The sequence below is a fragment of the Psittacula echo genome (genome assembly GCF_963264785.1).
Source record: "Psittacula echo genome assembly, chromosome: 5".
NCBI classification, from domain to species: domain Eukaryota; kingdom Metazoa; phylum Chordata; class Aves; order Psittaciformes; family Psittacidae; genus Psittacula; species Psittacula echo.
The window spans coordinates 88,340,711-88,364,610 of record NC_137739.1 but is presented as its reverse complement, the minus strand read 5'-3'; the positions used below and the strand labels follow the sequence as shown (position 1 = coordinate 88,364,610).

Genomic DNA, 23,900 nt, shown 5'->3' with positions numbered 1-23,900 from the left:
CACCACAGCAGCACACGGAGATGTGTTTGTTGATGCCACACAGGGCAGGATCAGCCCAATTCCCATAGAATCATGGAACGGGTTGGGGTGAAGGGAGCTTAAAGCTCATCCAGCTCCAACTCCTGCCACTGCCAGGGACACCTTCCACTAGGGCAGCTTGCTCCAAGCCCCTGTGTCCAACCTGGCCTTGAGCACTGCCAGGGATGGGGCAGCCACAGCTTCTCTGGGCACCCTGGGCCAGCGCCTCAGCACCCTCACAGGGAAGAGCTTCTGCCTTATCTCCAACCTAAATCTCCCCTGTTCCAACCTGAACCCATCACCCATTGCCCTATCACTGCAGTCCCTGATGAAGAGTCCCAGCATCCTTGTATCCCCTTCAGACACTGGAAGCTGCTCTGAGCTCTCCACGCAGCCCCAGTGTTCTCAGCCTGGCTCCATATGGGAGCTGCTCCAGGCCTGCTCCATCCCTTTCTCAGCACCATCATCCCAACTTGTGCTCCACGTCACATCCCACCCCAGCTCCACGGCTCGCAGCATGACGATGTGGTGGTGGTGGTGGGATTGCACCGCTCCCTTGGCACCTTCTCCCATTCCCTCTCCATGCACACATGTGTTTCCGCTGCCGGCGCGGGCTGGCACGCTCGGCGGTGGCGGTGGCAGGCGGGCTGGCACACGGTGCCGTGTCTCTGCATGGAGCTCTGACGTGCTGGCTGTGGGGATGAGCTTTGATCAGCACTTCCACAGAATGGTTGGGGCTGGAGGGGGGTCCGTCCGCTTTGATTTCTCCCCCAGGGTACTGGGTATTGATGGGGTTTGATGGAGATGGAAAGAGGATGGGAGGATGCTCGGGAGGATGGGAATACTGAGCAGCAGCAGGGGAGATGCCATACTCAACACAGGTTGGGTATTTTGGGCTCTGCACCCAAGAATATGGCCCTGAGGGCATGGCCAGCACCATCCTCACTATGGAGAGGTCAGTCTCAGAGATGGTGCTGGGAGATGCTGTCAGCTTGTGCCCACCACCCATCCAAAGCCCTTGGCCATTTGCCACTCCATGGAAGAGATTTCCAGCCTCTTTATCCCATCCAAGAGCCTTTTGACTGCGAGAGCAGCCAGGACCTGGATGCCCCTCACAAGTGCTTTGTCCTCCCAGTGCTGCCACATGCCATGGTGGGAAGTGCTGCTCCAGGACCACGGCCTTTGGTGCTGGTCCATGGTGAGGAACTGGGAGTGATGGGGGAGCTGTTGGTTGAGTGTGAGCGCAGCGATGGATGCAGGGATACGGCATCCATGCCATGGGGAAGGAAATCAGGGGGAACTGAGCACCAAGGTCTCACTGTGCTGGACTTGAGGGATGTCCATCCCCAAGAGCTCAGTGTGCACAGGGCTACCGACATGCTCAAAACCACTGAGATGCAAAGCCAGTGGGATGCACAAAGCCAGTGGGATGCACAAAGCCACGAGATGTCCAAAGCCACAAGGACATGCAAATCCCTCTCGGATTTCTGCACCTCTCTCTTGTGCTGAGGTCAGGTTTTGAAGTGTTTCCTCCTCAGCCACAAAGGCCAGAGCTCAGTCGTGCTCCGGTGGCAGCTAATTCCATGCCCTCAGGAGCGGTGGCTTAGAGGGGGATAAGCACTGGTGGCACGATGCCATCAATGCCACCACCAGCCTCATCTCCCAACGCACTTCTATGGGTGCTGGGGGGTGTCCTGCTTGGCCAAGGGCATGGGTCCTCCATGCTGAGGGGCACTTTGTCCATGGAGACCCTCTCCCTGTGTGCAGGGATGCTCTCTCCCAGGACAGGAGCCCTGTTCCCTGCTCTTGTGGCACCACCACACAAACCCCACGCTGCAAAGCTGTGGATCTAACGAGGCAGGTAATCCCCTCATCAATAACCGGCTGTAAAAGTGGAGTTATAGCCCATCAAGTGGCACTGAATACTGATGAAAGAGCTGCAGGGCTGCGCTGGCTCCTTCCCCAGCCTCCACTGCCAGCCTGGGGAGACCTTTATGTCCTCCAAAGGGAGGATGTGGGGTCTGCAGCTCATGGAGCTGCTCTTCTTTTGGGATGGGGCAGGACCAGTGAAGGGTGGGTGTGATTTGGGGGGGGGGTTGTGGCTGCAGGGACCCCAGAACAGGGCTGTGGACCCCCAAATACACGGAGCTGAGGTCCCACAGCCACCCGCCCCATGGCATCCCTATGTTGAGCATCCCAGGCACAGAGCTGCTGATGCTTGCATGGGGACCCCATGCAGTGTACAGGCCAGCACCCAAGGCTGGGGCCAAACCAGGAGCGCTGCCCCACTCAGCTTCTCTAATTAACCAGTGTTAATTGCCTGGAAAATGAATCCTTTCAATGGTGCTGAGGGCGGCAGAGCCTGGGGGTCAGCATCTCTCCCCCATCCCTGTGGACAGGCCCAGCACAGGGACCTGTTTCCCTGCTGGGGAGGGTTAGGAGCCATCTGCACATAGGGACCAGTGTGGATGAGCCTGGAGGTCACTGGGGGCATGGAGCCCACCGGGCAGGTCCCCATCATCAGGTTCACTGGGTGATGCCAGGCTTGGGGCTGTGGTGACAGCTCGACTTAGCCAGGGGCAGGTACCAGCCTAGGAACCAGCACCAGCATCCCTCTTCAAACCCCTTGGTGCTGGATTTCTCCCTCCCAAGCAGGGTAATCCCTCCTTTGTGCCATGGCAGCACCTCTGTCCTTTCCTCTTTGATATAAGGCAGTTGTTCCCTGGGAGGGTGCTGAGGCGCTGGCACAGGGTGCCCAGAGAAGCTGTGGCTGCCCCATCCCTGGCAGTGTTCAAGGCCAGGTTGGACACAGGGGCTTGGAGCAAGCTGCTCCAGTGGAAGGTGTTGGGGCTGGAACTGGATGAGCTTTAAGGTCCCTTCATCCCAACCCATTCCAAGGTTCTCTGATTCCACGATTTCCCTCTTGCCTGATTAAATTGAGGATGAACTTGACCCTGCATCTCCCAAAGCCGCTCTCACCTCTTGCACAGCAGCCAAGCAGGTCACCCTGCTCTCCACATACCACAGTGTCCCCAAGCAGGCATCAGGACTGTGAGGAGACACACTGGGGGTGGGGGGGTGTCAGGGGAGGGCTCACCCCAAATCTTAACCACACCAGGCTGCCCATTTAGCCCATGTGCCGCACTGGTTGGGTTCTCCCATCACCAAGACCCAGGTATCCCGGGGGGGCTGTACCCCCATGGCTGCTTTACCACCCCTCCCTCCGCCCCCAGCAGCTGATGTAGCTGGGCTTTATAAATGTTTGAAATTAAGGGCTGGTCCCAAATTCCCTCCTAGGCAACAGTTGCTAAGGGAGCTTTATACACAGGCTCCTCGTGACCGAGGAGGGATGGAGGGGCCCCGCGTTGGGTTTGGATGGAGGGAGCACGTGTACCAGTGATGGAGCGCTAAAGTGGTCCAGGACCCCCATCTCCCTTCACCACCCTCTAACCCCTTCACCCCGCTCAGCCCCCATGTGGTGCTGTTATAAAGCTCCATCCCCTTTATTGCCTGCCTCCCCTTTGCTCCCTAAGGAATAGAACCAGGGCCCCTCCATGTGCCATGGGGATGCCTGAGCCCCGATAGGGGCTGCTCTGACTCACGGCAGCCTCTGAGCCGTTGGCAAATTTCATTACAATAACAAGGGCTGCGGGTGAATTAATTATTAACAATTAGTGTTTAATATTTAGAGTGCAGCATCGCCCCGGGCGTGCTGCTCCGGCCCCGCCGCTTCCCACCGCTCCAGCATCCAGGAATGCTGAGCTGCATGGGGGGATGCCATACAGGGGGTCCTGCATGGGAAAAGGGCTGGGGTGGGATGGGGGATGCGCTGGACCCCCCTAAGCCACCTTGGGTTCATCCTCTTATGGTGCCAGGGCTACCCCACTTGCTGGCAGCATGATGATGGGGACACCAATATTGGGGCTGGTAGGGGGTGGTTGGGAGCAGGACAGGAGCAGGGTGGGTGGGAGATACCTGCATTAACCCATAACCACCCCCAGCACCCAAAGGGGGTGATGCTGGAGCAGCAGAAGGATCCATCCTCACTTTTGGGGTCCTCAAGGTTGTCTCCAAGGCCAGGCTGGGTCAGGCAGCAGCTCCTGCCCCTGCCAAGTGCCCGCAGTGCACAGTTTGAGGTGAATCTGGGGGGTCTGGTTGATCTAAATAGGGAACCCCCATGGCTGTGGAGCACTGATGGAAAGGGAATGGATCCTGTAAGGAAAGTGGGGTTGGCTTATCTGGAGGGGATGGGAAAGGGGAAGAGGTGAGGAATGGGAAGGAAAAGTGAAAGAGGATGAAGAAGGCAAAAGGATGGGGATGGGGAAGGGATGAGCATTAGGAAGGCAAAGAGGAAGGGAAAGAGAAAAAGGAAAGGGAAAGGGATGGGCAAGGGGAAGCATTTGTCATTAGGAAGTGGAAGGGGAAGGAGAAGAGAAAGGGAAAGGAGAAAGGGAAGGGGAAGAGTGGGGAAAAGGATTGAGAAAGTGAAAGGATGGGGATGGGAAATGGATGGACATAAGGAGGGGAAAGAGGAATGGGAAGGGGAAATGAAATAGGGAAGGGATGGGCAAAGGGAAGAGCTGGGGATTAGGAAGGAGAAGGGAATGGGAAGGTGGAAAGGGAAGAAGAAGAGGTGGGGAAAAGGAAGGAAAATGGGAAGAGGATGGAGGTGAAAGGGTGGGGAAGGGATGAGCATTAGGAAGGGAAAGAGGAAAGGAGAAGAGAGGGGCAAGGAGAAGAGACGGTGATTATGAAGGGGAAGAGGAATCAACACAAGAGCCGCGGTGCTGCAGGAGGCACGTGTGATGCTGTGACCTTTACCGGACATGCCGGTGCTCCCAGGGGCCCAGCAGGGATTAAGGCCTTTGCTCTGCTCCAACCTGAGCTCCTGGAGCTCTGCCCCACTGCACGCACCCCATTGGGAGCCTGGAGCCCATGGAGGGGGCCACGGTGCTGGTGTCTCCTGATGGGGTTGGAGCCTGGGGACCGCATTCCCTGTGTTCACCCTCCCTGCTCTTGTGCATCTCCCCTTGGGTGCTGCGTGCCCACACTGGGGGCACCCCTGTGTGCCCATCCTCATCCCCTATGCTAAGCACTGGCTCTGCTTTGCTTCCCCATAGGGGCTCCCTCCCGCGATGTCCTCCTCGTCTCAGCCATCATCACCGTCAGCCTTAGCGTCACCATCGTCCTCTGCGGGATCTGCCAGTGGTGCCAGCGCAAACTGGTGAGTGTCCCATGAGGGGTGCCTGAGGGGACCCCTTCTCCTCGCCCTGGGTATGGGGGTCCCACTGCATGGGGGGCAATGCCCACTGATGCCAGCAGATAAAGGCAAGCCGCCGAGAGCGCTTTGTGGTGGGTGCTGGCTGCAGCTTCGCTTTTGTTCTTTAGGGGATGTGATAATTTAATGTTTGGGCAAAACTGTTTGTGAGGCATAAAGGGAAGTTTCCAAATACATAGATAGAGATATAGATACATTTGTGATGAGCAGAGAGCTGGCCCCTGTCCTGCTGGGCACGCTCCTGCCTGGAAGAGCCCCATGGGAAGGTGGCCAGCCCATGTCTGGCAGTGCTGGGTGCCATAAGGCAGCTCTGCCATTGCTGTGCCCCATACATCAGCTCTACAGCACTCACAGGGCACCCCACTTTGAGCCCCACTGTGGCTAAAGTGGGTTTTGGCTTGAGCCAGAGCTTCCTCCTGCTCTGCATCCTTCCTCCTCTTCTCCGTGGACCAGGATCTGGTTCTTGGCCATGTTCCCTTCACCATCAGATTCAAATCTGGGTCAAGTGCCGTGGTGGTGGCAGCCTCTGAGGTGCCCACCCTGGCAATGCCATAACGAGTGGGAAGGCAGAGATCCCTTGGGACTGGGCAATGGGGTTTGGCTGTGGATGTGAGAGCAGTGGGGAGTAGATGGGAAGCAGCCTGCAAGGCTGGCTGATACCACCCAGAGATGGATGTGATGAAGGGTTGAGGACCAGGAGGAGAAGGGCCGGTTGTACCGAAGGATGAAGCTGGCAGAGGAACAAAGAAGGATAAATTGGCCGGGAAGGCATTCAGGCTGGGAATGGAGAGGCTCATCCTGGCTGGCCCTCCATGGAGCTGGAATGGCTGCTTGGGAACCACAGCCAAACCCGCTGAGTGACTGGCCCCAGTTGGCTTGTGCTGGGAGAGCAGGGGCCAGCAGCTGTGTCCCCATGAGCCCTGGGCTGTGCCTGTCTGGGGTCAATGCTCAGTGCAGCGCTGGCTCCTTCCAAGATGGTCCATGGGCATCCAAAGTGGTCCAGCATCCCTGCAGATCCCACCAGGATTCATCCATGGTATTCCAAAGAGATTGGGTATCCCTGATGATCCAGGCAGGATTAGCCCATAGGCATCCAAGGAGGTCCAGCATCCCTGCAGATCCCACCAGGATTCATCCATGGTATTCCAAAGAGATTGGGTATCCCTGACGATCCAGGCAGGATTAGCCCATAGGCATCCAAGGAGGTCCAATATCCCTGAAGATCCAGGCAGGATTATCACATTGGCATCCAAGAAAGTTGGGTAACCCTGAAGATCCAGGCAGGATTAGCCCATGGGCATCCAAGGAGATCCCACATCCCTGCAGATCCAGGCAGGATTAGCTCATAGTCATCCAAGGAGGTCCAACATCCCTGTAGATCCTAGCAGAAACAGCCAATGGGCATCGAAGGAGGTTGGGTATCCCTGCAGATCCCAGAGAATGAGCTCATGGATATCTAAAGAGGTCCAATATACCTGCAGATCCAAGCAGGATTGGCCCATAGGCATCCAAGGAGATCCAACATCCCTGCAGCTCCATGCACTGGCTCCTGCAGGAGGGATGCTCACAGATCCAGGCCCACAAACCCCTCCTGCTCCAGCAGCTGCTCCCATCCCACTCCTCATTGTTTGCTGACTGGCATCAACTGTGCTCCTGCCCTCCCTGGATGGGAGCTTGTGCTGAACCTGCCTTGGAAACCACAGCAAAGTGCCCTGATTTCAAGCCCCAGTTAGAAGGAAGCTCCAGCTCTGTTATCGTGTTTCAGCTCTTCCCTAGTGCTGGAGAAGGTGAAACTCAATTAATTCAGGTTCATTAAGCCTAAAATTGCCATCTCCTCCCCTGGTGGGGCCATGGAAGGGTCCTCAGGAGGTGGCTGCTGCGCTCCCTTAGGGACAGTGACCAGGAGAGAGGCAGTTGTGGTTTAAACCCAGCCGGTAACTCAGCATCACACTGGGATGGGGAGGAGAATCAAAGGATGAATCAAATCAACCCCATGGGTTGAGATAAGGAGATTAATAACTAAAGTAGAATATAATGCTACTACTAATAACAATGATAAGGGAAATAACATTAAAACTAAAAGGGGAAAGGAAAGAAACCAATAAACACAACTGATGTCCAATACAATTGCTCAGCACCCACTGACTGATACCCAACCTGACCCAAGCAGCGATCAGTCCCTTCTGGGTGACTCCCCCCAGTTCCTATTCTGGGCATGATGTATGGAATGGTATGGAATACCCCTTTGGATATAGGTCACGGGTGCTGTCTCTGCTCCATCCCGGCTTCCTGTGCCCTTCCTCACTGGCTGAGCATGAGACTGAGTGCTACTGGGCAACAGCTAAAGCATCAGTGCGTTATCAGCATCATTCTCACACTAAAGCCCAAACCCAGCACTGCACCAGATACTAGGAATGAGAATAAGTGTTACAGCTGTAACCAGGCCACCAGGTCAGCATCTCCCTGATGCCTTTGCTGGCTCCTATGGACCAAGGGATGAAGCTGTCAGGAGTTTTCCTGCCTGGATCGATGGGATGGAGCCCAGCGACTGGGAAGCTGCAGGGGGAAAAGGCAAAATCAAACTCACCCGAACACAAGAGGGACGTGGAGCTGTTGGAGAGAGGCCAGAGGAGGCCATGGAGATGCTGTGAGGGCTGGAGCAGCTCTGCTCTGGAGCCAGGCTGAGAGAGCTGGGCTGGGGCAGCCTGGAGAAGAGAAGGCTCCTGAAGGGGAGACCTGAGAGCAGCTCCAGTGCCTAAAGGGGCTGCAGGAAACCTGGAGAGGGGCTTGGGACAAGGGCCTGTAGGGCCAGGCCAAGGGGAATGGCTTGAACCTGCCAGAGGGGAGACTGAGATGAGCTCTTAGGCAGAAGCTCTTCCCTGTGAGGGTGCTGAGGCGCTGGCACAGGGTGCCCAGAGAAGCTGTGGCTGCCCCATCCCTGGCAGTGTTCAAGGCCAGGTTGGACACAGGGGCTTGGAGCAAGCTGCTCCAGTGGAAGGGGTCCCTGCCCGTGGCAGGGGTTGGAACTGGAGGAGCTTTAAGCTCCCTTCCAACCCAAACCTTCTATGATTCCACCCCTCCAGGTGATGGAGCTGCAGCTGTGGTCACTCCCATCCCCATCCTCTGCTGCAGGGGGGTCTCGCTGCCACCCCTGACCCCCCAATCCTCTCCTGTCCGCAGGGTAAGCGTTACAAGACTTCCCTGGAGACTGTGGGAACTCCGGACTCCAGCCGAGGCCGCAGTGAGAAGAAAACCATCAAGTAGGTTCCAGGGGCAGGGGGGAAGAGGGGCCTCTGTGCCCATGGGTCTGGCACAGCCTCTGCCCATGCCAGCCCCCATCATCTCGTGCCGGATCGGTGCCATCCCCACTGGAAGCAGGGAAGTCCCTCTTTGGGGTCAGAGAGGATGGTCCATGCCCTGCTCTTTGGCAGAGTGAGGGATGCCGGGGAGATTGAGCAATGGGTGATGCCTGTGGTGCTGCCAGAGCATCAGCGATCCCTGCTCCTCCTGCAGCTGCTGCAGGATGGGATCCTCCCCCTGGATGGGGCAGGGATGTTCCCGCATCTCCCAGTCCTAATGGGAGAAGGGATCTGGGAGAGCTGATGGGTGTCTCCAGCACCCTCAGGAACCCCTTTTGGGTCACCCACCAAGCTTTGGGCATGACCAGATGGAGCCATGGGGACCTCAGGATGGGTGTCCCTAAGGATGCTCCAGGTCTACTGATGCAGCCCTCCCTGTGTGCATGGTTGGCACAGCTCTGTAGACAACAGGCAACAGGGATTTGGTTGGGATAGGTGGTGAGACATGGGGCACCTCATAGCTCTGGGTACGGAGTGAGGTGGGGTGTTGGCAGCCAAGGGGGGCTCTCCCGGGCATCCCAGCTCCAGCTCTGCCCCCTGAACCCCTCTGGCATCCTGTGGGGCTCTTGGGAAGAGCCAAGGATGGACAACCAGCAGGAAATAGCTTGTGACTGGAGCAAGGCTGCTGCAAACCCCCTCCCTTGGCTGGCCTGGTCTGCCCAGGGTGTTATTGGGGTGCAAGCATCTGGGGCTACCTTGGGCACCTCTCCATTGGGCATAGCCTGGTCAGTGGCTCCTGGCCACAGTGGGGACTGGAGGAGGAGGCACATCCCCTCCTGATGCCATGGCACATGGGGATCTCCATCCCCAGCTCCAATGGGTTCCATCAATCCAGAGCCATCGTTGGACATCAACGAAGGCTGGGCAAAACCCCAGCATCAGTGAGGAGCTGCTGGGCCCCACAGCCCCCAGCACACAGCTATAGTGGGATGCTGAGGGTCACTTGCCGGAGCCAGGGGGTTCAGGCTTGGTGCTGGCAATGGTCTGGTTTGGAAGGAGGGGACCCGGAGGGGTCTCCAACATGCAGCAGCATCGTGGTTAACCAAGCAGTGTGCGCTTCCAGGACCTGGCTGCTGGGGAGGCGAGGACACACAGACGTGTGATGGGGACACACAGACACATGTGATGGGGACACACAGACGTGTGATGGGGACACACAGACACATGTGATGGGGACACACAGATACGTGTGATGGGGACACACAGACACGTGTGATGGGGACACACAGACACGTGTGATGAGGGCACACGGACACGTGTGATGGGGACACACGGACACGTGTGATGGGGACACATGGATACATGTGATGGGGACACACAGATACGTGTGATGGGGACACACAGATACGTGTGATGAGGACACACAGACACGTGTGATGAGGGCACACGGACACGTGTGATGGGGACACACAGACACGTGTGATGGGGACACACAGACACGTGTGATGAGGACACACAGATACGTGTGATGGGGACACACAGATACGTGTGATGGGGACACACAGATACGTGTGATGGGGACACACAGACACGTGTGATGAGGGCACACGGACACGTGTGATGGGGACACACAGACACGTGTGATGGGGACACACGGACACGTGTGATGGGGACACACGGACACACATGTGATGGGGACAAGTGATGAGAACACGTAGACATGCATGATGAGGACATGAGACACATGTACCAAGGACACAAAGACTCGTGTGATGGGGACACATAGACACACATGACGAGGACACATAGACACATGTGCCAAGCACAAATAGACACACGTGATGGAGACACACAGACACACATGATGAGGACACACAGACACGTGTGATAAGATGATGAGGACCCATAGACACATGTACCAAGGACACACAGACACGTGTGATGGGGACACACAGACACACATGTGATGGGGACACATGATGAGAACACATAGCCACGCATGACGAGGACACACAGACACATGTACCAAGGACACACAGACACGTGCCAGGCACACCGCGCTCACCAGCACCTCTCTAACCCTGCACCATCCTTCTCTCCTCCCCAGCCAACGGAGCCGCCCGCTCCTGTCTCTCCACAGCTCCTCCCTGCTCCATGCCTCCATCCATCCGTCTCTCCTGCTGTGTGTGTGTGTGTGCGTGTTGGTGGCCGAGGGGTGGGCAGCCCCGTGTCTCTCCGCAGGATCCCGGCGCTCCGGGGCTTGAGGGCTGATTTTCCTTCCCTCTCACAGGAATTCAGCTTCTTTCTCTTGTATTTCCCTTTTTCTCTCCGCCCTGGTCTCCGGCCGCTGTAGCGATCTAGACAGAGACTTTTGGAATAACAATGACAACACAGTGCAGCAGAAATGGAGCTCCTACCCTCCCAAGGAGTTTATACTAAACATTTCACCTTACGCCCCGTACGGTGACCCGCGCCTTTCCCTCAAGTGAGTCTCTCCTTACCTGGTTTGCTCCGTGTAGTGAGTATATGGGCAGCACCCACTCGCCTTCCTCCTCCTCTTCCTCCTCCTCCCGGGCTCCCCGCACGCCACCCATGGGCAGCCCCATGGAGACGAGCAACCCCTCCTTCCCGCTGGGTCCCCCCCATCCTCTCCGCGCCGGCACAGGATGGGGTTGCGCGTTGGGGGCACCCCCTCGGTGCGGGGACGGGTCCCCCCCGGGGCTGGGCTGCCGGCGAGCGGGACCCTCCCCCGAGCCCTCCCCTTGCCCCTTTCCGTTGGATGGTTCTGCCGAGGCCCCCGCGCACCCCCCAGCCAGGACCCCTTTTCTTTTGCAGTGCTGATGTCTCTCTTTCTCTCTCTGTCTGTCTGTCCGTCTCTTGTCCGTCTGTCCCCCTTTCCGGCTCTCTCCCTTGTAACCCCTTGATCCCTCTCAAACGGCTCCTTCTTTCTTATGTCCATCCGTCTGGCTTCCTTCCTTGTCTGTCCTGGGGGGGTCTGGCCGCCGGCCCGGCCCAGTGGCTCTCTGTTATCAGGGGCCAAGCTGACGGCATCGGCCGCGGCGGGGTTGGCGGGGGACCGCGACGGCCGCCCCGGGGACAAGCAGCGGCTCGGCGAGGACGGCCTGAGGAGCAGCATCTCTGCCCACAGCGAGCCCGGCGCGGGGAAGGCGGCGAGAGGCCGCTGGCACACGGTGCAGAGCCACTTGGCCGCAGGGAAGCTCAGCCTGTCCAAGTGAGTGAGCACGCACCCGGCACGGAGCCCCCCCCACCGACAGCGTGCTTGGATGGGGGTCACTGGGAGTCACCGTGTTGAGGAGCTGCCTGTGCCCCTGCTTGGGGTTTGGCAGGGTTTTGGCTGCAGGAGAAGCGCCTTTGGGTGCTGTTCCCGGTGTGTTTCCAGCGCCGAGGGTGGCTTTGGTCGGTGCCGCTCGGTGTCCTCAGTGAGGCTCCCTGGAGCATCATTGTGGTGATGGCCCAAAGGCAGGAGCTGCAATCCCATCTCCCCATCCCTAGGATGTGGCCATCACCAGCCTCTTCCCTGACCCATGATACCCGGCGCCGGCATCCCATTTGCGGCTCCACATCCCGATACTGGGAGATAGTTTGGGAATATGATGGTTTATCAGATTTAGGGGAAAACCAGAGCTTTGGCAGTGGCAAACCTGGGTGAGGGTCTTGGTGAGACCCTTCCCTGCTTGCAGCGACCATAGGTGGTTGATCTGGCTGTGGGCTCCATCCTGCGGTCTGTCTCTGCTCTGGTTCCCTGGTTCCAATGCTCCTGGTGGGTCCCGGCAACCTCAGAGAGCTCAGTGGTGATGGCAAAGGCACTGGTGCTCCTCATTCCCAGTGGCTTCTTCCAGCCTTGTTGGTAGGGAGAAAACCTTTTCAAAGGGGAAAGGCCACTCCTCATGTCTTGGTCAAACCCCATCTGCCTCCTGGAGCCCCAGAGGTTGGGGTCCCTGCTGTTGGGAGCTGCAGTACCTGTTTGGAGTGATGCTGGTGTGGGGATGGGGTCTGTTCTCCTGGCTCCAGAGCCTGGAGGGGTTGGGAGCTGGACAGACGGATGCTGGATGGATGATGCTGTAGCTCACAGGGCTGGCACAGGCAGCAAGGGCAGAGTTGATGGGAAATGGAAGCCACCAGAGAAGCATCCTCCTGCCTTTCAGCATCTCTTTTGTGCAGAGCCTTTGGGTTTAGGGGTGTTCATGGGGATCAGCTGCTGTGACCCTCCTCTGGTATCGAGGACACTTGGATGGGTGCAGGAGGGTGTGCAGGCAGAGTAGAGGCAGGGCATGCAGGGGATGCAAGCAGGGTGTGCAGGCAGGGTGTACAGGCAGAGTGTACAGGCAGGGTATGCAGGGAGGGTATGAAGGGTGCAGACAGGGCATGCAGGGTACAGGCAGGGTGTGCAGGGTACAGGCAGGGTGCAGGCAGGTTGTACAGACAGGGTATGCAGGGTACAGGCATGGTGTACAGAATAAGGGCAGGGTGTGAAGGGTGCAGGCAGGTTGTACAGGTAGGGTGTGCAGGGTGCAGGCATGGCAAAGGCAGGGTAAAGGCAGGTTGTACAGGGTGCAGGCAGGGTGTGCAGGGTGTAGGCAAGATGTGCAGCATGGAGGCAAGGTATGCAGAGTACAAGCGGGGTGCAGGCAGGGTGTGCAGGGTGCAGCAGGATGTGCAGCGTGCAGGCAGGGTGTGCAACGTGGAGGCAAGGTACAGGGTGCAAGCAGGGTGTGCGGGGTACCTGCAGCATGTGCAGGGTGCAGGCAGGGTGCAGGCAGGGTGTGCTGCCGCCTGGCACGGTGCTGGCAGGAGCTCGCGCCTCCGGCTGGCTCGGGGCCGAGAGGAGCCAGATTTAGTTTCCTGTGAGTGAGAGGTTGTAAATGGAACTAATTTGGGATTTGGGAGGAAAGCAAAAGGAGGTCGGCGGCAGGCGCGGGGGGGGGACGCACGGAGCAGCGCCGGGGCAGAGCCCCGCTGCCTTCAGCCCTTCCATGGGGCTGGATCCATCCCAGCTCTCAGCTCCTCTCACCCCCCCTTCGTCCTCTCTCCCTTTCTCTCCCCTTTCGCTCTTTCTTCCCCTCTATTTTTTATGTTGTAAGCTCTTTATCCTGCCCCCCGCTGCTGGCAATGCGCGACGGCACAGCTTCACCACCACGCAGGGACGGGGGCTGGCTCCGTGGCTATTGCTGGAGGTGGGGCCAGGCCTGGTGTGGTCCTGGGGGCTTTGGCCAGGCTGGATGGACCCTCCTTGCTCTCACAGCCACGAGCTTTGCAGGCTGCTGTGGGCATCGGCACCGTGCCTGGCTGCATGGGCCATGCCACGCATGTGCTGCATGGCCAGCGATGGGCACCGCTGCTTCCTGCGCCCGCTGTTCCCTTTCCGACAACCAGATGAACCCGTTCCACGCAGGGCTGGGCTTCCCTGCTCTCCCTATCCCACTGGGGCCGCGTCTGCATCACCCCCGTCCCATTATCGGAGCACTGGGAGCGTGGCTGGACCCTAATGGGGTCCCTCACCGCTGGGGAGCTTGCTGGCTCATCCCCACCACGGGTGGCTCAACCCTCTCCATCACTGTGGGACCCCATTTGACGCAGTCCCATGGGATGGGTGATGCTGAGACCCAGCGGGTGCTGGGCTGGGAGGGATGGAGACGGGGATGGGGACGGCAGCACGTGAGCGGGCGTCACGGGACTCGCCTTCCACGCAGCAGCCTAATTACTCAGCTGGCAGATGAGGTCGCCCGACGCGCTGGGAAGGTGCCTGCTGCTGCACGGCAGGCACGGGAGAGGGAGGGCACCCAGCACCATCACCCCCATCACCAGCGACATGGCAGCGGTGCGGCAGCGCCGGACCAGCGGCGAGCCGGGGCGCAGGGGCAGAGGAACCGGTGGCTGCATCCGCTGGGCGCTGCCGGAGCGCTCCCTGCGCTGGGGCATCTTCTCTCTAACTCTCTTCTTTTCCTTCCTCCACTTCTACCCCTTCACCTTCTTCTCCTTTCTCTCCTCTCCTCTGCCCTTCCTCTCCCTAAGTTTCGAGGACTCCACCTTGTCCACAGCCACTACCCTTGAGTATATCCCCACCTCAGCAGGCGACCCCAAATGCCAGAGGCCCCGCACGCTCATGCGCCAGCAAAGTCTACAGCAGCCCCTCAGCCAGCACCAGCGCTCCAACCACAGCCAGCCCACCACCAGCCAGAGCCTGGGCCACCTCCAGGCTCACAGCGGCTCCTCGGCCGGCACCGGCACCGGCACCGCCCGGGGCTCCCGCGGGGGCCAGGCGCGCCCCGGCATCGCCGCCGGCTCCAAGCATCAGACGGCCGGCGGCCGGAGCCGCTCCAATCCCGGCAGCTGGGACCATGTGGTGGGGCAGATCCGCAACCGCGGCTTGGACATGAAGTCCTTCCTGTAAGTGTGCGCTCTTCTGCTCTCCCCTTGGCTGGCTCCTTTGCTCTTGGCTTTGCTCTCTCCATTGCTCTGTCCTTTGCTTTCTCTTTTCGCCCTCTCAGTTGCTCTCTCCATGGCGATCCCCGTAGCATTCTCCTCTGCTCCTTATTCTTCTCCCCTTCACATTCTTCCCTCTCCTCTGCTCTCCCCATTGCTCTCCCCGTTGCTCTCCCCATTGCTCTCCCTTCTCCTCTCCTCTCTCCACTTCCTTCTCTTCCTCTCCTCTTCCGTCTCCTCTTCTTTCTCTTCCTTTGCCTCTTCTTTCCTTCTCCTTTTCCTTTCCTTCTCCTCCTCCTTTCTTTCTCCTTCTTCTCCTTCTCCTTCTCCTTTTCCTTCTCCTTCTTCTCCTTCTCCTTCTTCTCCTTCTCCTTCTTCTCCTACTCTTCTCCTTCTTATTCTCCTCCTTCTCCTACTCTTCTCCTTCTTCTTCTCCTCCTTCTCCTCCTCCTTCTTCTCCTTATCCTTCTCCTTCTTCTCCTCCTTCTCCTACTCTTCTCCTTCTTCTCCTCCTCCTTCTTCTCCTTTTCCTTCTCCTTCTCCTACTCTTCTCCTTCTTCTTCTCCTCCTTCTCCTCCTCCTCCTCCTTCTTCTCCTTCTTCTCCTTCTCCTTCTCCTTCTTCTCCTTCTCCTTCTTCTCCTTCTCTTCTCCTTCTCTTTCTCCTTCTTTCTCCTTGTCCGTCTCCTTCTCCTCTCCTCTCCACTGCATTCTCCTCTGCTCTCTCCTCTGCTCAGCCAGCTCCTCCTCAGGGAACCGCTGTCCATGGCCATTGGGAAGAGCCGGCTCCCTCCATCCCCATCCCAGCTCACCCACTCTGGGGGCTCAGGGATAGATCCCTCACCGTCCCCAACTTCCTTTGCCCTCTGGCTTTGCTGCCCATCACTCTCCGTGTGGGTGCTCAGGTCCCCTTTGGTCCCCAGGGAATGCAGGAATGTTCCAGCCCATGGGACAGCCACTGGTGTGGTCCCCAAGGAGTGACATTGCCCCAAGGAGGAATGGGGGGATCAACCATAGTGATGGTGGCCCCCGTGCAGGGGTGAGCATCTGTTCAGCCCCGATATCGAGCTGCTGCAGTCGTGTGATCTTTAATCTGGCTTAACCCTATCTCCCGTATCAGCGCTGCCTCTCAGCTCTCAGGCACTGAGGGCTAATCTGAGTCCCGTGCTGTGACCACATCCCAGCATATGACACTGTCACTCCTCCATGGAGACAGCCCCCCCCCCCCCCCGCAGCCTCCATCCTCCCCAGGGTCCTCCTGCTCCCCCTTGGCCTTCATTTGCCACCCAGTGCCCCAGGAAAGGGGATGCTGAGGTGCTGGATGTGCTTCCCACAGGCTGATACTGCCTGGGGTGGGGGTTGACAGGTCTGATCCTGCTCAGTGCAGCACCTTCTGCATCAAGGTTAGGTGGGAAATGCCCTAAGAGAACGAATTTGGCTGCCCACCCAACTCCTGCCTCCACAGGCAGCAATGGAGAGGTTGAACCCCCCCCCATCCTCACCACCAGCCAGCCAGTGCCCCCCGGCTCTTCCCAATGCCAGCTCTGCCTTCTCCCACAAGAGGCCCCATTTGCCAGTTTCCCAGTGTGATGTGGCTCACTCACCATCCCAAGGGTCGCATTCGTCCTGTTTCCTGGTGCTGGATCCCAGCCTTTATTGCTGGGATGGGAGGAAGAGCTGCAGAGCTGCAATGTGCCGATCCAGCGTGCTGCTTCCCGGCAGAGGAGCCGCTTCCATTCACCAGCGCTGCTTCCCAAAGCTTTCACTTTGCTTTTGCTCTTTATCTGCTATCACCATGGCATAAACGTGGTTACAGGCCCGGGGAGGCTGTGCCAGCAGTGCCAGAGACAGGCAAAGAGCCTCATCCACGGCACTGCCATCTCCTCCTCCCTGGAAGGATGCTGGCACCTTGCTCCTGTTGCTCTATCCCTTATCCCTAGCCCCTCTGGGCATCATCTTCCCCCCCTCGGCAGGACTTTGGCATCCTCCCTGCCTGGACCAGTGGAGGAGAAGGGGGGTGGTGGTACCCATGTGTCCCAGGAGCTGGCACCTTTCTCCCCACAGCCCTCTGTGCCCACCACCTCCAGCGGGCAGAGCCGGGGTCCCTTTACCATCGGGGGACCTCGATGCGCCAGCGGCTCCTGCCTATTCTCTGCCTGATGCTGTGTTCTCCTCTTTCTCTTTCTCTCTCTCCCGCTGCCTGCGGGGACGCCTGGGCAGGGAAGGCCGGATGGTGGTGTTATCCCTGGTTTTGGGACTCTCAGAGCAAGATGACTTTGCCAATATCCCCGACCTGCAACCCGCTGGGACGCAGCCGAACCAGCCGAACGCTCAGGGGGACAAGAGGTATGAGCGAGGACGAGGGCAGTCCCGCAGGAGGAGACCAGGGCCTCACGCAGGGTGGAGGAGGAGGAGGAGGAGGAGGCTGGCCTCGTGGAGCGCCAAGGTTGGAGCGGCACCGGGTGGCCCCAGCGGGCACCGGCACGTCTGCAGCTCTCGCCCGCCGGCACTCGCGGTTCTGCCTTTGGAGCAGCGGCACCGAGAGGACCCCCCCCAGTCCCTTCCTCCTCCCTCCCTGCCCTTCCCCTTCTGCCGTCCCCACCTCCAGCCCTCCCATCCCGGCTGCATGCTGGGGGGGGCACACCTCGGGAGCGGCGACACACGGATGGGATGCTCCCGATGATGCCGCATCCCATCCTCATGCATGTCTGGTCCATGGCGCCGTTTGCAGCCCGGTGTGGGGCTGGCAGCACTCTGAGGGATGTGCGGACATCCCAGCAGTGGCTTGTGCTCATCCCTTAGAGCCCCAGTGCTCAACCAAGGGCAGAGCAAGCGCAACAGGCCGGGGGGGGGGGGGGAACACGACACGCGTTACCCCCCTTTTTCCTCCAAGCAAGCTGCGCCTCCGCCTGCTCCTGCCTTCTCGGGGTGCCAAAGGCTCAGCACCACATCTGGCACCGGCACCGGCGGGAGCAGAGGGGCCCTGTGCTGCCGGGAGCGGGTGTTAATCCCCTCTCGGGAGCGGGGAGGAGGTGTGAAGCCGGCGGGTTCTGCCTCCCCGTGTGCTCGCCGTGGTGATGAACTGGCACCGTTCTCGCCCAGCGCCTATTTTTACCCTGCACCCGCTTGGTTTCGCTCCATCTTTTAGCACTTCCCTTTGCCGGCGCCGCGCTGCGCAGACGGGCCCGTGCTGGCTGCCCTGTGCTGGCTGATGGGGAAGGGGGACCCTGCGTGGCGGTGGGGACCGCAGCAAGACCCTGCTCCCTGCTTCCCCCAGCTCGCTGGTCCCAAAGCCCCATCCCGGCGCATGCATGGCCTCCACATCCATCCCCTGCTCCCTGCTCCCCTGCATCCTATGGGACATGGGGGGCTCAGCCAGCACTGGCTTCACCCTCTGCTCCTTCCTGCCCACCCGGTGCTGCCGACCCCCGCTCTTCCACCCCAAAACGTCTCCTCCATCCCTAGTTCTCAGCTTCTTCCTTCCAACCCATCCCCAGTTCTCAGCTTCTTCCTTCCAGCCCATCCCCAGCGGCTCCAGCCCGGCTCCTCGGCGCAGCTCCTGTCCCGGCGACCAACCAAGCTCTCTCCGTCCGTCCATCTCCCCCGCTCCTCTCTCCCCATTCCCCCCCTGCAGGCCAGCAGCGGATGATGCTTCTCCTCCTTCTCTTGCTCTTTCCTTGCTCTTTCTCTCTTGCTGGTCTCGACCTCCTCTGGCACACGGTGCCCCCACCCCGGCACCCACCGCTCCACTGGCTCCTCTCGCCCAGCGGGTCCCACCACCAGCTCCTCTGCTTCCATTCTCCCTCTGGTTTTAACCTGGTTTTACCTCCCCAGCTACCTCAGGCTCTCCGGTCCTCCCTTGGTGCCATTCCAGCGGGGCGGCTGAACCGCGTGCGTGTGTGAGAGGGCGGCCCCCCCGTGCTGCCATCCCCATCACCCCCAGGTCCCCCTTCTGCATCTCCAGCAGTGTGTGTGTGTGTCTGCGTGTGCTTGGCGTGTCCCAGTGGCATGGTGGTGGCTTTGTGACCCTGTGGGGCCGTGCTGGGGCTGTGTGTACCCCAGCATCGTGCCTTGGCTCGGGATGGTGCCGTGTGGGGTGCTGTGTGCACGTACCCTCCCTCTGCACCATGGGGCCACCCAGTGCTGCCCCATCCCTATTGTCCCTGCGCATCGTGGCAGCGTGGCCTTGGTGGGTGCCTCCGTTGCTGCTCTGTCTGTGTGCTCCTGGCTCTCCACCTTCCCTCTGGGATGTTCCCTCCCTGGCACCGTGTCCATCATCCCACAACCAGCCAGGAGCCAGGTCTCCGGAGCCAGGGCAGTGGTCCTGGCTGTGGGGCACAGGGGGCTCTATGGCAAATGGACAAGGGGTGGCTGGCACCGGGTGCTGAGCGCACAGCACAGCATGAAGCACCCATGTGTCAGCTACACTGGACCTCACCAGGGTGGAAATGGGCCGTGTGAGGTGCAGACAGGGACTGGGTGGCCACATGGCTGAGTGGCTGCCCCAGTATCCCCATGCGTTCTGCTGATGCTGGGGGAGACATGGGCACCGTGGGACCTTCTGTTGTGCTCTGAGGTGATGTGCGCAGGTCTTAGGGCACAAGCTGGCAGCAGCACAGGCAGAACCAGCTGCCTGCACCATCCAGGATGTGGGGATGCTGGTGGCACGCAGCCACCGGTGCCGGGTATCCCTGCATCCCAGCCCTGCATCCCAGCCCAGGCGCAGCATCCGCTGGGAGAGGGTGCCCGGGGAGCCCCTCACTGTCTCACCCTCGGCTCTCAGCCCCTCTCCTCTGAGTCCCTGCCTCTCTTTCCCCAGGTTACCGGCCGGTGGCAAGGCGGTGACCACGGCACCGGTGCCCGGGCAGCCGCCGCATGATGAGTCCGACCGCAAGACGGAGCCTCGCTCCTCTGTCTCTGATCTGGTCAACTCCCTGACCAGCGAGATGCTCATGGTGGGTGATGGGGAGTGATGGGGATGGGCTCCCCATGGTTGGTAGCTCTGGCTGGGTACCATATGGGTGTCTTCTCGCATCCCTCTGGCTCTTCCCTGTGCCCACCCGGTGGCATAAGCAGTGGCACGTCCCTGTCACAACCGAGGTGACGCAGCCATCCCCCCTGGGCCAAGCATGATGAAGCAGGGATGGAGATGTGAGGGATGGCTGTCAGGAGGAATTTGGCTAATTGGCACTTCCCATCCTTGGGATGTGTGGCGCGGAGCCAGGAGTCATCCGAAGTGATGCTGGTGACAGGGAGCTGGTTGAGAAGCTGATGCCCAGTGACAGCTCACAGGGCTGGAGGTTGGGTGCTGGTGTAGAGGTGCTGAAATGGGGGGACAAGGGTGTGCAGACCCCACTGGTGGTCCCCAGGAGCTCATCACCCTTCTCCCCTTGCCACAGCTCTCTCCGGGCTCCGAGGACGACGAGGCCCATGATGGCATCAGCCGGGAGAACCTGGGCCGCATCCAGTTCAGCGTCGGCTACAACTTCCAGGAGTCCACCCTGACCGTGAAGATCATGAAGGCGCAGGAGCTGCCGGCCAAGGACTTCAGCGGCACCAGCGACCCCTTTGTCAAGATCTACCTGCTCCCCGACAAGAAGCACAAGCTGGAGACCAAGGTGAAGCGGAAGAACCTCAACCCGCATTGGAATGAGACCTTCCTCTTTGAAGGTAGGGGTTGGGATGGACTGGAGTGGACTAGGATGGGAGCAGAGCGGTGGTGGGACCCTATTCCCTCCCCCTTTGGCTGGATCAGCTCAACTTGAGGCACCAACATGATGGCTATCAGTGATGAGACGGGTTGGCCAAGCTATCAAGGCCATGTTGGAAGTGTTTGCTCTGCATATAAGGGACATGTAGGGGGTTCTTCTTCTCCTCCCATCAAACACCCATGGGTGGGTGCATACGTGGGGATTAATCTACCACCATTCACACCATGGCCTGCTCCTTCGTGTCAACATCTCCCCATCAACACAAGGAAGAGCAGTGCTTGCATTGGGTGCTCATTGGCATGACCATGATGGCCCTTCCTCCTCTTCCATCTCTGGCACAGGGTTCCCCTATGAGAAGGTGGTGCAGCGGGTGCTGTACCTCCAGGTCCTGGACTACGACCGCTTCAGCCGCAATGACCCCATTGGGGAGGTGTCCATCCCCCTCAACAAGGTGGATCTCACCCAGATGCAGACCTTCTGGAAGGACCTGAAGCCCTGCAGTGATGGCAGTGTAAGACCCTTGTCCCCATCTAAAACATGGGGACAGTCCTTAAGGGGAGGCTCCCTCCTGTTCCTGGGGTGTCCCAATGGGACCACCACCCTCTCGCTACCCCAACGGGGACTTTTCTGCCTTGTGAGGAGGTTTGGTGTCCATTGGAGGGGTTTCTCATCCCACATCTTTATTTTAAGGTACTAAGTTACCAGAGCGTCTCATTTTGGGTCAAAACAAGCTGTTTTAGCTAGATCTAGAATAGTCCAGAGTGTCTCATTTTGGGTCAAAACAAGCTCTTTTGAGTAGATCTAAAACAAAAGTTGCCTCCAGCAAGAGCACAAAATGTCCCACTGGGAATGGCCCTGTTTCCTCCTGCCCTGATTTTCTCTGCGACCACAAAGCCCACCCTTGGGACAGCTCTGGAAGGGGGTTCCCACCTCAGCACCCTGCTCCCACAGTGGGACACGGAGGCTTTGGGTGCCCTATCAAGCCTTGGGCTGGGTGCTGCGATGAGGAGCACCCAACTTAAGGGTCTCTGTGGGTCCCACAGGGAAGCCGTGGCGAGCTGCTGCTGTCGCTGTGCTACAACCCCTCCGCCAACTCCATCGTGGTGAACATCATCAAAGCACGTAACCTCAAAGCCATGGACATCGGGGGCACGTCAGGTACGAGCTCCACCTCCCGCCACATTGGGTACCATTGCTCCGTGCCAGGCCGGGGCTGAGAGCATCTCCTGTCCCCCTCCTAGACCCCTACGTGAAGGTGTGGCTGATGTACAAGGACAAGCGGGTGGAGAAGAAGAAGACGGTGGTGATGAAACGGTGCCTGAACCCCGTCTTCAACGAGTCCTTCGCCTTCGACATCCCCACGGAGCGGCTGCGCGAGACCACCATCGTCATCACCGTCATGGACAAGGACAGGCTGAGCCGCAATGATGTCATTGGCAAGGTGGGTCCCATGGCACCGGGCTGGGGTGGAGGGTGCCCAGCAATGATGTCCTACACACGGGTGGCAGTCGGAGGACAACCGGGTCCCTGCTTGGTAGTGTCAACTCAAGCTGAAGAAGAAGGTGGAGTGTGGTGGGGTTCCCTTGTGTTGGCTTTGCATGGTCACCTCTGGGCCTGGCCATGGTGTGTGGTGGCAAGGACTCATCTGGCATAAGGGGGGTTGGAACTGGATGATCTTGAGGTCCTTTCCAACCCAAACCATTCTGTGATTCTATGAGCATCAAGATGATGGGGATCCATCCAACATGGATGGAGCTCCGTGCCCATTGCCTGTGCCATGGTGAGCCTCAACCTGCTTAAGTCTACTTATAGCAAGGCACAAATTGAAGCTTCCCATGGCTCCTGTGTGCCATAGTGGGTCCACCACCAGACAGACCCCAACCTCCATCCCCACACTGGGATTAGCCACCACTTCCCAAAGACAGGAAGGGAGGAATTCCCCCCTCTGGATTTGATGCAGTTAAACCCATTGAGCTCACCACTCCTTAGAGTAGTGATGGCAAAAGAGAGCTGATGGTCCCCCAAGGCAGTGCTGTCATCAAGGAAACGTGGAGATTGGGATGAACCTGGGAATAGGGGATGGAATGGTGGGATGCTGGAGATCGACAGGAATGTCCCCACTGGCAACATCACTGGTGGCATGAGCATGACTGTGCCATCAGGATGGATGGATGGATGGATGGTGGGTGGATGGATCAAGGATGGATGGATGGATGGACAGTGTCCATGGTGCCACCACAATGCATTAAGCTGCTGGGAGCACTGCAGCATTAGAGCAACACAGTGATGCTGATGGTGAGGCCCATGCCCTTCATGCCCTGACCACCCCACCATAGCCAGTAGTGGGCTGATCACTTCCGATGGCACAATTAGCAGCCAATACTTCTCCAGGCTGACAGCTGCAGGGGAGCCTTGGCACACGTGGTTTTCCATGTCACCATATGGAAAACTGATGGATAAACACAGCCACACGCTCAGGGAGCAGGATGGGACTGGAGGCTCCCATAGCCAAGTCATGGGTCCAAGTCCTTCCTGTCCCCCCCAGATCTACCTGTCCTGGAAGAGCGGCCCCGGGGAGGTGAAGCACTGGAAGGACATGATCGCCCGTCCCCGGCAGGCAGTGGCACAGTGGCACCAGCTGAAGGCCTGAGCACCCCCCCCAAGGACTGCGGGGCCGGGGGTCCCCCCCACTTCCCAGCGCCCATCACCCCTCCTCAGGGCTGCCAGCCGGGAGCTGAGGCACCAGCAGGACAGCGCCCAGCTCGTGGGGACCCTGCGGTAGGAGGGGGATGGAGCCCACCAGCCCCTTTGCTTTCACCTCATCCCGGCGCTGGGGTACCCAGGACCCCCCGTCCTTGCCCCCAGCCTGGAGATGGGCGCCGGAGCCCCCCCATCCCCATCCCACCATTGGGCAGGACTTCAATGAGTGCTTCCAGCCCCGCTCCCTGGGAGCCCCTCTGCCCCTTCCCAGCCTCATCCCCCCCATTGCAGGGGGCCAGGCAAGAGGGGTCCCCACTTCCCTTCCCCTTCCAGCTCAATAGAACCTCTCCGAGCCGTCAGCGTCGCCTGAGCGGGGCCATGGAGCCCCCCCCCTTCCATTGCCCTTCCTCATCCCCACCGCCCTCCCCAAGCCCCCTGCTGGGGTGGGATGG

General features: G+C 59.3%; 1 protein-coding gene across 1 annotated transcript; it reads left to right on the top strand.

The window, feature by feature from the left end:
- Positions 1-608: 608 nt before the first annotated feature.
- Positions 609-23,398, top strand: SYT7 (synaptotagmin 7; the record flags this gene model as incomplete). Its single annotated transcript, XM_080618354.1, has 14 exons — positions 609-675; positions 1,091-1,216; positions 5,139-5,242; positions 8,477-8,556; positions 10,949-11,080; positions 11,612-11,827; positions 14,629-15,003; positions 17,258-17,383; positions 19,857-19,992; positions 20,437-20,707; positions 21,090-21,259; positions 21,792-21,906; positions 21,990-22,189; positions 23,294-23,398. The coding sequence occupies 14 exons, from the start codon at positions 609-611 to the stop codon at positions 23,396-23,398; spliced, it is 2,223 nt and encodes a 740-aa protein (XP_080474480.1).
- Between the last annotated feature and the right edge of the window lie 502 nt (positions 23,399-23,900).